The 13,679-nt window shown below is 44.3% G+C and overlaps 1 protein-coding gene across 2 annotated transcripts in view; it reads right to left on the reverse strand.

Annotated features, from left to right (window-relative positions):
- The window catches only part of SYNPR (synaptoporin), a 564,283-nt gene that overhangs the window by 294,779 nt on the left and 255,825 nt on the right, over positions 1-13,679 (reverse strand). Inside the window, exons 5-6 of one of the 2 annotated variants that reach the window (XR_009448487.1) lie at positions 10,444-10,635; positions 3,958-5,479 (exon numbers count right to left, since the gene is read on the reverse strand). Coding sequence is in view for 1 of the 2 variants with exons in the window: in XM_059663074.1 (XP_059519057.1) it covers positions 5,222-5,479; positions 10,444-10,635 (450 nt within the window). In the remaining variant the exon portion in view is untranslated. Of the gene's footprint in view, positions 1-3,797; positions 5,480-10,443; positions 10,636-13,679 lie in introns of those variants that run through there. The other variant, XM_059663074.1, reaches the window with a different exon arrangement.

The raw sequence follows: 13,679 nt of genomic DNA on the forward strand, positions 1-13,679 counted from the left end.
ACTACCTGCACCACTGTCTGAAGCTGTCTTGTCTGCTACAGCCACCTGGTCCACGCACAGGGCAGTCTGATCATCCTGTCCCCACAGCAGCCATTCACTGACTGGCCAGAGTTTGTGGATAAATACTGCAGGTCCTTTGCCCTTGTTGGAGCCAACAGGGAGAGGTGTTCTGCTCTGTCTCCTGTTCTCCAGGGATTTGAGTCCCAGGTGCCCACAGCTGTAACCTTGCTTCCCTTCCTTGGTTCACACCCCAACCCCCTACTTGTACTCGAATTCTTGTCTTAGAGTCTACTTCTGGGGGAACTCAGTTTCAAAGAAGGACAATGACATTCACCTTCTACTGGGTTGTGGAGTGGATTGTATGAAATCATAGGTGCATTGTATGACCTTTGGATACCAAACTACAAGTGCGGCATGTGAATGAAGACATATTCTTGTGCCAGGATCAAAGGTCCCTGCACTAATATTTAAGCCCTAGGAACCCGCCTAAGCTGATGGAGCCCCCATCCTAACTCAGGCTGCGGTGTCCTCATTCCAGGGCTCCTGCATGTCATGCTGCAGCCACCCTCCTCCAGACCCACGGCTTTCCTTCATGTCATCCTGCTCATTTTCTATCTTAGCATTCATCACTGTTTGGATTTATCTTGTATCTTTTGCCATCTCTATATGCCCTCTTCACAAGCACAGGGATCATGCCTACGTTCTTCAAATCTATATCCCCAGCAGCCTAGAACAGAGCATGGCACGGAGCAGGTACTCAATATACGGCTGTTGAATGAACTGATGGGTTCATTAATCCATTCTCAGCATCCCCCACTTACAGGAAATTGTGAATGTAGTACATAGAGTCTCATGAACCCTTCACTCAGCTACCCCCTGTATTGACATCTTATATAACTAAAGTATGTCTGAGCCAGGACATCGATAGAGAGATCTTTTCAAACTGAAAATTAATTAAATCATGTCATTGTCCTGCTTATTTGCCTAGTGTATTCCCACTTTACTTCAAATACAATTTGTTTCTTATGTCCTACAAGGCCCTTCATGACCTGGTTCTTCCAAACTCTAAGAGTTCTCCTGATTCTTCCTTTACGTGGTGTGCCCCAGCCCCCCTGCTTTTGCTCTTGTTAGTCCTTTAAAGGTACTTGGTGGTCTCCCAATGTGCTAGGAGGTGCTCTTCTCTCTGCCTGGTCTCCCATGACTGACTCCTCCTTCTGCAGGCCTCAGAGGGGCTCTCATCGACCACCCTATTCTGCTCCGCCCCACCATGGCACCTCATTTCTTTTCTTCACAGCAGTGATAGAAATGTATCCTTACATGTTCTGCTTACTTGTCTATTACGTGAGCCTTTCAAACTCGAGGATAAGGTCCAAGATGTCGGAGCTATTGTTCATCTAGAAGTCTGACTTATAAAAATTCAGGCTTATACTTCAACATTCAACAGCCAACTAGCACGTGTAGAGGGCTATAAAGGTCATCACTTTCCCACACGTGCCAAGGTCAGCCTTTGTCGGACCCTGTGAGGTGGGATTTTCTGCATCTCCATTTGACAGACAAGTGATCATAGCCATGCCTGTTGCTCGCTGCTGTGGGCGATTTTGATGCTCTCGTTCCTTCCCCTCGGCCAGACTCTGATTTCACAGCTAAGTATAGTCCCTGCTCATGTCGACGGTGACCCCTTCATGCATGCACCTTCCAGGGCTCCCCCTTCCCTTCCTCAGGCCACTGTCCCTGGGGATGGAGGAGGTGCGGGCAGTGACAGCACTCGTGTCTCCTACCCCAGCCCATTGCCTAATAGCTGGTAGGGCTCAAGGCTTGTTTCTCTGAAATCGCAGGAGCTGCTCAGTCTAAGGGCAGGTGCAGCCTGCAAACGTGGGCAGGTTACCACCCCTGTCGGCAAATCTCAGTCAACATGGGCGGGGGGTTGGTAGATAAATGCTTCAGCTTGTGCCCTTGACGGAAAGTTACGGGAGCCATTCTGAACGTGCTCTGATCCTGACGGGACTGAGCCCCTACAGCAAGCATGTCAAGCTTAAAGGCTAACATGGGCCAAATAAATGAGGCATGTGGCCCGTGGGCCACGAGTTTGACATGCTTGCCCTACAGCCTTCAACAGCAACCTTTTATCAGTTTTCCCTCCTCACCTAGCTCGCTCTCCCCTCCCTCACTCCTGCCTCCTGGGATCATCTTCCCCTGCTTTCAGGGGAACCAAACTGCCTACTGTGTGCCAGAAGCTATTCTCATGCCTTAACGTGGCTTACCTTTTCCATCCTGTTTCCAATCCTACCATGCATATATCACCGTTGTCTCCATAATAGACATGCGACAATGAACTGTGAAGTTAAGCATCTTGCCCAAGCCCACATCCCCCAGTGACTGAGGGTGCTCCCTCCCAGGGTGTCAAATCCCCTACGTTTCCAGTCTGCGCTAGCGTTCAGGCTTCTGTGGCTTCAGAAAAGCCCCAGGGCTTTGGTGAAGGCCTCAAGGAAGAAAAAGGAGAGTCCAGTAAATGGCAGCGCAGGGACTCCAGCCTCGCTGGCCCGATCTCAGGGCGCACCCTTCCTACTGTGCACCTTACCGCCTCCCAAGGACGAAGGCTCAGGAAGGTGGAGTCGCACCTGAAGTACAGCGAGTGAGCAGGCAGCTGCGATGCCAAATCAGGCCTGCTGCACACAGACCAGCTCTCCTGCTGCACGGATTACTCCCCTTCGGAAAAGGCCAGATCTGCTTGCTCTTTCCCTGAAACCACAAGGAATGAAGCCAGCTTAGTGAAATCCGCGTGGGATTATGGCAGCACGTGAGCCTGCAGCGGCTGTGGAACAGCGTCCGATCTGTGGAACAGAAGGCAGGGAGTGCTTTCTGTTTACCAGAGCGCCGATGTAGATGTGCTCAGGGCTGCGAAAACGAACTGCTGGTTGTGGGTTTCTGCTTTGGAGAGAGCATTCATGACAGTATCAGAAGCAGAGGCCACTGTGCTCCTGGCTGGTGCTGAAGGAAAGCAGTCGAGCCCAGACACCGTCCCAGGAAATGAAAGGTGGATGGGGCAGAAATCGGACCAGTTCCCCCTCCCAGCCTACTGCCCAAGAGATGTTAGGAGTCAAGGCTTGTTTCCTTTTCCAGGATGTCCTTTGTTCTGCCCTCCTCCACTCCACTCTCTACCCTGCAGCCGCTGAGGTCTTTCCAGAATGCATCGCGTCCCTCCTCTGCTGAAAACCCTTCAATGTTCTCCCTTAGAGTTCTGGATCACAGCCTCCACATAAGGCTCCCCTCGCACACCCATCAGTAGCCACCTTCTCACAAAGACCCCCATTCATTGCCCTCTGGCAACTCTACATGTCCATCCTGCCATCCGAGAGCTTAGCAAGGCTGCTCTCTGCCTGGGACATTCCCCCCACCCGGTCCTTGTGAAACTCTAAGCATGTTCAGGACTGAAGCTCCCTGACGTCTCCCTAACTAGCTCAGGTCCCTCTGATAAACGTTCTCAGGGAATCCTTGCCTCCCTGTGTTGCACACAGCATAGTCGGGGGATGATTACTTAATGTCTGTCTCTCTGAATAGAGTGTAAGTTTCTCAGGTAGGGTATGTTTCTGCTGTTGCTTACTCTCCTAACCTCAGTGCCTTGCCTAGCGGTGGGTATATGGAAGGTTCCAGAATAGTGGAATGAATGAATGAACACTCCTGTGCTCGTGGAACAAAGACAGGGTAAGAGAATGGAAACACTGTGCATTTACTCCTTGTTCTTCCATTGTTAAAGCTAAACCAGGTTCTATTGTTGAGGTTCTCCATTATCCAGCCAGCATTGTATGCAATAACTTTATTAAGATCAAATAGATATCACAATACAGATTTATCCAACAGGATCCAGAAATTGGTTACAGATATCATCTAACATTGTTTTGTGTTTAAATGTTTTCAACATCACAGATCATACAATGAGTTCACTACATTGATACCAACTTTTGTTTAGAAATACAGCTTTCCCTCACTGTTGGGCCCTCGTGTTTCAATTGAGTTAAAACAAAGAAGCAAAGATTGGCATTTTCTTCATAATGTATTCATTCTGGGGGATCTTTCATGAGAACCCTCTTTGGAATATGGAGTGGCTTTTGGAAGTAATTTCTAATTAATGGGTAACATTCAAATTAGAATTAGTAAGTTGAGTTGAGGCTTGAGAATTTTTAATAATTGAGTTGATGAACATATTAACTTTATAAATAAATAGGTTTTAAAAGTTTAGTTGGTAATTTAGGTCCTGCAGAATATCTTCTTTAATATGTTAACACAATAGCTTCTTGACTATGATTTCTGATATCTACATCTCTATTATTCTAAGAAAACAGCACTTTATAAACACAAAAAGTTCTTGGGCCTTTTGTTCTTGGCCCGTAGGATAAGATCCACAAAATACCATAGAAAGTTACAGGAATGTAAATATTTAGCTAAGTAAATAGAATATATATTGGGTAATCACCATATATTAACACTGAATATCTACTAATAGGGATAGAAGAACCCCGAACCTTAGTTACAATGCATTCAGAACTGGAGAAGCCAGAGAGACAAATTTACAAGTATACAAAGTATGAATATTTTTTTGAACATCCATTTAACAAATTCATGGTGCAAACTGGAAAATTGTCATAAATTCCATTGAAATGTTCATTTTGTGAGAAAAATGCCTATTCATGCACTAAATCATATGAGTATCGATTTATCAAGTAAAAAAAAAAAAAAACCAAGAGTAACTGTCTGAAACAAATACTTGAGACTTAATCCTATAGGGCCTACACCTCAAAATAATACTACATGCACATTGAGATACACCAAATTGTCTTATAGAGATCATTAAAATGACTTTTGCAGCAAAATGCATAGGAAAACTCAGTGCTATTTAATTTACTTTATGCATATTACATACTAGAGACTTTAAACTACAACATATTTCTACTATCTCAACACACATACAAAACAACCATGTAGCTGTGTATATAACAAGGTACAATATCCAATTAGCCATCTTTGATGAATGACATATCTCCTCATGTCATCTTGTCTTTAAGTACCGTTTATCATGACACAGCCTTTCTGCCTTAATGAGGATTACAGATCTCTGATTTACATTCAACACTCTCTGCATGAATAAGTGATTGAAATACATAAAAATTCTCCTGCCACTGGAAGATGGCGAGGCTATCTCCAGAGGAATGCAAATACTACCCTGTTAAATCGGATTGCTGAAGGAGGCGGGGCCACTGGACTGTTGGCCAAACTCATCAGAGGCTGGCCCCAAACTCTCCTGCTGGCTGTACCCGCCTCCGGACCCATAGCTCTCTTGGTTGTACCTGCCTTGGTTATAGCTGCTTGAGTGCTTCTCCATTGGGTCTGGAAGATATCTTTGTCCTGAGGAATGCCAGCCGGTCTCCTTGAAAACAAACCAGATGTTTCCAGCCCAGAGAATGAAGTTCAAGAATCCAAAGACCTAAAGGAGAACAAAAGCAAATCTATAATAAAAGCATAATATGCTAATTAAACCAGACATCCTTCCAGACGTCCTTCCAGACAACCTTCTGGACGAAGCCAGGGCTGCGAGGGAAACCCAGATCACGGGTGCCAGAGGGAAGCCAGTGCCAGCAGCTGGGCGAAGGAAGGCCTACTCTTGCACGAATTTCGTGCATTGGGCCTCTAGTGGATTAATAAGATGCACAGAAACCCAAGAAAAACCTCAATTTCACAATATGAAAGATCACTTTTCCCTTCAATGTTGAGGCCATCTGACTGTTGTTGAGTGCTTACTACATGTTAGGCACTGCATAAAGGAGTTTATGTATATCAATCAGCTAGTCTAAGTGGAAGGTGGCATTATTATATCCATATTAACAATGTGAAAACTGAGGTTAAGCAAGGCTAAGAATCTTGTTCAAGGTCACATAACTTGGTAAGTATGAGATCTCAGATTCAAAGCCCTGTTCTGTCTGACTCCGTAGACTGAGTCTCTCCCTTCTAGCTCCCCAAATGGGCATTCCTCACCGTGTGTACGGGGTACAGGATTATTTTCATTTTAATGATGGTCCATTAATTTACCTTCATTTTGTGGCTAGAGGTACTCCTTTTCTGTTTGTTGTAATGATGTAAAGAAAATGAGTCCCTTGAAGAAGAAGTATGGGAGAGACAGTGGTACGGGGTATGCAGAGAGCATGTATGTGATTGCGTGCAGAGAGGTGGCACATCCGTGCCTCTGGCATTCAGGAGGGAACACTGAAACCAGAGTAGGAACAAAAGGCAGGTTTCAGAGGCAGGAATGTTTCCTCAAACACGGGGTGTAAGGCTTTGCTGTGCAAATTCCTCTTTTTCTCCAGGTGTGTCCTGGGCGGGTGACCAGGTGTGAAGAGTTGGATGGGAGCAGAAGTGTTCATGGCTGCCAGGGGCCCAGACAAAACAGTGGTTCTGCAGCCTTCCCCAAGGCAGATGGCTGCCCTGGACATTAACCACCGGCAGTCAGTTTAATGGCCCCCATTGGAGCCAGGTAACAACAGTAGCATACAAAACGGTGACATTAAAGTACGTTTAGTAACCACTCCAGCCAAAATGCACTTGAGCCGTAGCCCTGGAGTAGGGTGTTGCAAGTCCTGCTGGGTCAACATTGGCCCCTTGGTTGCTGAATGGTGGTTGGTCCAGAACGCCCTGAGGCTGCGAGTGGGGAGCTAGTACGGTCAAGATGAGTTGTCTTGGGGGCTTGGAGCAGGACCTACTTACCAAAGTATTTCCATCTTTTAGCGGCAGGTGAATCAGGCAGACCGACTGATTGTCAGCCTTGCAGGCGCCTGCAGGCTTTGGAATCAGAGGTGCCTGGGCTTGGCAATTTCTTGCTCTCTGACCTCAGACAAGGCAGTTAGCCTCCAAACCTCATCGTATGAAATGCAAACAATTATTCCTTCCTTGGGGGAAGGTGTTGCATAGAGCAGCTGGACAGTGTCCGGCACGTTATTAAATGCTGACCGAGTGCTAAGCTGTGCTCTGAACCACTTCCTGCAGTATTTCCATGGATTGTTTTCAGTCGACTCTTCTGCGGCAGCAGAAACAGAAACAGGGCTTTGACAGTGAGGCCGTGTTCTTGAAGATGTCAAGAGCCCAAACTGAGTTTCTAGGCCCCTAATTGATCTAATTGAAGAGTGGGAGGTCCAGACCTCCCTCCCTCCCTTCCTCCAACCCTCGCTCCTATCCCATCTGCTTCCTTTCCTTTAACATTGACTGATATTTACTTACTATTACTTTGTGCTGTGCTCTAGGCTCCTTGCTGAGGGAGATACAAAACATAAATAAGGCACTTATACTAGTGTAATAGCTGCATCATCAAAATGAATTGGGTAATTACTGATATGACTAATTTACATATGGGACCTTTTAACTATGTGTACACTAGGACATTTTCCATCAAAAGGGAGATTTTGGTTAAATTGTACTTCTGTACAAATGTGTCAACATTATATATGAGTAGAAAAATTATCAAGGAATCTTTTCAGATATGGACGGATGGCTCCGTGGGGGGCTGCACCTTTAACTGTTTTCTAGTTATTGGTCTCTATCTTTCCCCTGATACTACTTGGTTGCTAAAAAAGGAATGCTCAAGAAGAACCTGGAAATCAGGGAAATGCAACTTAAATTAAGAATGTAATCAATGTGCCCATATCTAAGGAACAGTGATGTCTTACTCCATTCATATCACAGAGATAGCAGGCCTCGAGGCTGGCACATTTTAGGGGCACACAGGCTCTTGAATATTTTCTTGCCACTGAAACTGGAGTGAGGATTTTGATTCAAGCTCAGATGTGAGGAAGGACAAGAGAGAGACACCAGGTACCATGAGAGAGGGGAGATGAAATATGGATGAACTGAAATGTGTCAAGATCGCCTATAGTGAGACTGGTGACACAAAGTGGAAATCATGGATAGAAGGGCAATGAACCTTGGTAAGGAAAGTTGAGAGAGTGAAAAACACTCTTTTCTTTCCCCTGTGAGGCCCTAACACTATGTGAGATTTAAGGAAATAAATGCACTTTTTGTAGCAGCTTTCCTTGGAAACTTACTGAACATTTGCCACATGCTAGGCACTATGATAAGTACTTAGATATTATTGCATCAAATCCTCTCAACAGTCTTGTGAGGTCTCTTTTATAATATCCCCATTTTATAGATGATGAAAAACTATAGATTTTGTAGACAACATAACTAAGTTTAGGAAGCTTACTAAATTTGCCTAAGAACAGTCAGTTATTGAACAGTGGAGCCAGAATTCAAATGCCTGCAGATTCACTGCAAAACCCAGCCCTTCACCACGTCAGTGGCGACAGCATTAGGAGAACTTGGCTCTAGTCTGGCATTGCTGTCACTGCTCGAGAAACCTTAAACAAAGCCCCCCGCCTCAGCTCCCTGCATCTGGAATAGCTGGATGGTATGCCTACCTATCAGTGTTACGGAGAAATTATAGATGCCAAAGTGCTTTGAAGAAAGTAAATTGTTACCCAGTTACAAAATATAGTTATTTTGGCCCAAGATGAGCTAATGAGATTCTACCAGAAATCTGGGGTTAGACCTGAGGGGCTTTTTCTCAGTCCGAGACATTTCTGTAAAAAGAAATATAAACACAGAAACTGTACAGTGGTAGTCTTCTCCTGTGTGAGCAGAAAAAAGAGAAGAACTCCCACCTGATAACAGGGAATCCTGTGGCAGCCATGCAGGCAGCATCAGAGATGGGGGAGGGAGGGTGGGAACTGTCCCATTTCCTGCCAGCCTTCCAGGGTCCTGGCCCTGGGTCCTGCCTTTGGAAGAGACATTTTTAGTATTTTTTCAATTATTTTTATTTTTGATAAAAGCTAGTTCAGTATGATTCGGAGCTGAATGAGTTTGCAAGAAAAAAAATGGCTGTTCTTTCCAGACTAACATACTGTCCTTCTGCTTTTGGGAATAGAGATGTGATTGCCCTTGCGGAGCTCTCTCCAGGGACTCTGCATTTTGAGCAGAGCTATGCAACTTGCCATTGACAGCACCTTGATGGGACCTTTCTTCGGTACCCGACACCTGGAACCTTGATCCTGCCCTGGACCCTGCTGTGTGTAGAGCCTGTTTCTTCGGGTCTCATCAGTTTCCTGTGCTACTAATTTTCCTGATGAAGTGAGTCAGAGCCAGTTTCTGTTACTTGCAACCCTAACATTCTAATGCACACAGATGTTGGTGCTAGAAGTGAAGGTGCGAAGAACAGACTGTAGGGACATGAGGATTGTTTTGCAGTAACCAGTGTGAATGGAGTTTTCTGTCACTAGGAACTGGAAGACCTTAACTGATATGGATCTATAACTATAACAGGGTTGGATGCCTGGTCAGGGCACATTCCCAAGAATCGAATTGGATTCTGGGAAGAGGGCATGTGGGAAGCAGCCAATAAAAAATTACCAATAAAAAATTTTTTAAATGATTATGAGACACTAATACATAGTCTGTTTCCATGTTCATCATTTTACCCAGGCAAGATTCACAGCCCAGCCACCAGGAGCCGATGAGCAACCCTCCTCCCTTCTTATAAACCTTCTCAGATTAAATTTCAGAAAGCTGCAGGAGAATAAATTAACCTTGAAGCAAAGAGAATTATTTTCAGGGGCTGCTAAAGAATGTTGTTCCTTCAGCCAGTGCTGCTGAGTCATTTATTTTCCAATAACTACTGTTCTTTTTGTTGCCAGTATAGCTTCTGTCTTCCTCAGACAAAGTTTCTTTCTTTGGAATAACACAACTTCTTACACTCATACAGGAAGAATCCAATTTAGCAACCTGCTGCCTGTCAAGTTTTCTGTCTTCCTGGAAGAGCTATCCATTTGATGAGGATATCTGACTTTGTTTAACTAATATAGTTCAGCTTTTCTGAAGTTATCAAGCAAATAAACTGGGAGCATAGAAAAGATAAAAAGTCACCATAACATTTGTAAGTGCTTTCTTATACGATGCATTTCTTTCTGTCGCCTACCAAGTCTGGGCATTTTTCTTTAGACAATCAATTGGATGTATTCTAGCTCTGTGTGGCTTGAACAATGTTTTCTTCCTAGTAACCTTTAGGCCATCAAATATTCATTTTTAACTTCTGGCAGGCTTCAGCCTTAACATTCAGATTTTATATCTGCTTCGGGCTTAGAATTTTGATTTGACTGTCATCCAAGCAACAGCTGCCAATTCCTGCTGAGCTCTTATTAAGAACTTTGTAATTGGCAGCATTGAAGTCTATGGGTTCTGACAATAGTAACTTCAGGACCAAAGGGTCAGCTTGCACAGGGAGTGAAATATCATCTGTTAGAACAGCCTAGTTTTGGAGGCAGAAACTTCCAAGATGACTTCTGAGCTGTTTTATTCGCTTGACAGGCAAACAAAGAATTGAGAGATAAAGCACAGGTGGGAACATACCACAGACGTGTTTAAGCTGGACATCACGGGGCTGTGGACAGCCATGCACTTGTTGGATGGCTGTTTGCAGGCTGACATCAGTAACAACACTTCTTTGGGATCCGTTGCGACCTTGACATCAGACAGTCCTTTCGCCCATGCTGATGAACCCACCAACCACAAGAACGAAAAGACTACAGTGACGACGAAGTCCTATAGAACAAACAGAAAGATAAAACAGTGAAAGAAATGTGAATTTTAGAAACAAATCATTTAGTTTATACAACTGTTTGGTTTGTCTTCTGGAAAATTCCAAGATCCCATAGCAATGAAACCAAGGAAAAGTTGATAAACAACAACAACAACAACAACAACATTTTGTGATATTACACTTATATTTCTATAAAATCCTATATAATAAAAGGGTAATGTGCAAATTGACCCTAACAGCGGAATGACCAGAACGACTGCTTGACCAGTCACTATGAGGCGCACTGACCACCTCTCGGTCCCTTTCTCCAGCTGGCAGGCTCTGATCGCCCTATGGTGAACAGGGAACCGGGGTGGGTGGCAGTGGGGAAGGGTGGGCGGGGGGGCAGGGCCGGCTGCAGGCAGCCTGGAAAGATGGCCCTGATCGCAGGCCAGGCCTAGGGACAAAACTCTGCCACCACAGTCTTTCATGTATATAAAACTTGGGAGTTAACTATGAGATAACACTACACACACACACACACACACACACACACACACACTTTTTAAGAAAGAGATAACACACAACTATCTTTTCCTTCCATACAATGGCAAACAGTAAAGTCATGGATAATTAAAATATCAGATAATCTAAAGTCTTAATTTGTCTAAATATTTTTAAGTTGCCCCCACCACTAACCTATACTTTAAAATGGATGTGTATTATAGGAAATCATTTCAAGGAAGTTACACGGAGAAATTTTGACTCAGAAAATGCTGGCAGACCTTCCGGTTGCCATGTTCTGAACCCGGCTCTATGCTCTCCTGCCATCACCTTCCCTGAAACTGGAAAAAAAAAATGCGCGTCTCCTCCTCTGGAATTACATAACCTTAGAGTGGGAGGAACTGCCGAGCTAAATCCGGGCTGTCAATGGCTCCTTTGAAAACATAATCCTGTTAACTTACTGTTCTGCACCACCACTTACCTCCCAGACAGGGCAGGGAAGAGTTGATTTGTGTGGCTGGAAATAATGCAAGAAAGCAAAATGGTCAGGGGTTTTACAGCTCTCTGGGCTGCAGTGTCTCTATCTGTAACATGAACTAGGACTGCCTAACTCAAAGGATTGTTGTGGAAATTAAATTTAAGTAAACACGTTAAGCATGGAGATGGGAACATTCTAAGTGTTGAGTTAACGGGTGGGATGGTGATGGTGGTGAAGATGATGGCATGGCTGGATTTTTCATGGTGAATGATGTTGGACCATAAATTCAGCTGCAATGACTTGGTTGTTGTTTTTTTTCCCCAATCTGTATTCTGATGTTCTTTTGAAAATAGATTCATGCTGAGGTTAAATTCATATGGCCAAAATTTTGCTAATGCAGTCTAAATTTTGAGCCAGTGGTTCTTTATACGTAGAGCTTCAATAATACTTTGCGACAACCAGGCACATGCATGTGTGTGTGTGTGTGTGTGTGTGTGTGTGTGTGTGTGTGTGTGTGTGAATATTTTATCTGGCTGCAGTGCATGATTGGAAAAGAGCTGGGTGGCTGGGTTAAGACATAGATCTTTATTTCCAAGGCCATTTGAAAACGTTCTGCCTGAGAGAATGAGCCACTGCTCTGATCAATGCTCACTCAGGAGGCACAGAGCCTGTGCTAGCCCAAGTCTGTTCCCAAGTTGGTCTCATTCACGAGACTGTAGTGTTTCCTTGGGGAGGGGATAGTCTGAAGCACTTGTGTCCCTGCGCCTCGCCAAATATCTGCCACATATACAAGTTCTCATATATACCCCTGAATGGAGGAGAAAGGATAGAGACTTCACATTTGGCTGAGTCACTTAGAGGGAAAAGCATTTGGATTTCAAAAGTTGGCCTGTTCCTTAAATTATCTCAAAGATATAAGAAACTCTAACACTGGCTGCCTATAAAAAAAATGAAGTGACTGAAAGATAGGGATGGAATAAGGGTTTTTCTTTGGGTGGGGGAGGGCGGGCATTGTTTTTATTCTTTTTCTTTTTTTTAATATATCTTTTTATTGATTTCAGAGAGGAAGGGAGAGAGATAGAAACATCAATGAGAGAGAATCATTGATTAGCTGCCTCCTGCACGCCCCCTACTGGGGGGATCGAGCCAGCAACCAGGGCATGTGCCCTGGGCTGGAATCGAACCTGGGACCCTTTAGTCCGCAGGCCGACGCTCTATCCACTGAGCCAAACCGGTTAGGGCTATTATTTTTCTTTATGCATACCTTTCCCCTTTGCCCTGTGTACCCTTTTAAATGGTGGATTTGAAAACGTTAGTATAATTTTAGAATAGGCATATTTTACTGGATTTGACCTTTGGCAATAGTGAGAAATCTTCTGTTTAGGGGAATGATTATGATTATATTTCACACTTCCCTCCCACAAATATTTTTTTTTTTTGCAAGTGAGCAAGAGGTGTTAAATCAGTTAGGTTCATGAAAAGAGCTGCTATTTTTTAAGCATTCCTTATGCCTTTCTAGAATTGAAGACCCATTATCCTGTCATGGATCAACCCATCTGTCAGCCCGCAACAGATGGTTAGAATGAAGAACTTCTAAAATACCAAGGAGGAAACTGTTCTGCACTTTGCCATCCACAGCTAAAATCCAGCCCGACTTCAGAAAAGTCCTTTGCACGCCCCACTCAGCATAGGAAGTGCCAGCGAGGAGAATATTACATTTGAATTACAAATTAGATGCCTTCCTCACAAAGGTGGCTCTTGGGCCGACAGTGGTTGGTGTTCCTCAATCAGTTGGAGGGAAAGAGACCTGGTTTGAGTCTCGGTTATGCTGCTCCTTGGCGGCGTGGCCTTGGACAATTTCTTTGACCTTATAGATCTTTATTTCCTCGACTGAAATAGTAGAGAAGTAGTGGCTTATCTTAGAGAGTTATTGCAAGATGAAAAAATGAGGATAATCTGTGGGACAGTATCTTACACAGCCAGGCCCCTGGTAAATGACGGAGATTATTTTCACCATCAGTTCTTCCCTTCGGTTCTTATGCCACTTCTTGTGATGTTTGCTCCACGTCAAAGATTCCGCGTCTC

The sequence above is a fragment of the Myotis daubentonii genome, chromosome 14, assembly GCF_963259705.1.
Source record: "Myotis daubentonii chromosome 14, mMyoDau2.1, whole genome shotgun sequence".
Taxonomy (NCBI): domain Eukaryota; kingdom Metazoa; phylum Chordata; class Mammalia; order Chiroptera; family Vespertilionidae; genus Myotis; species Myotis daubentonii.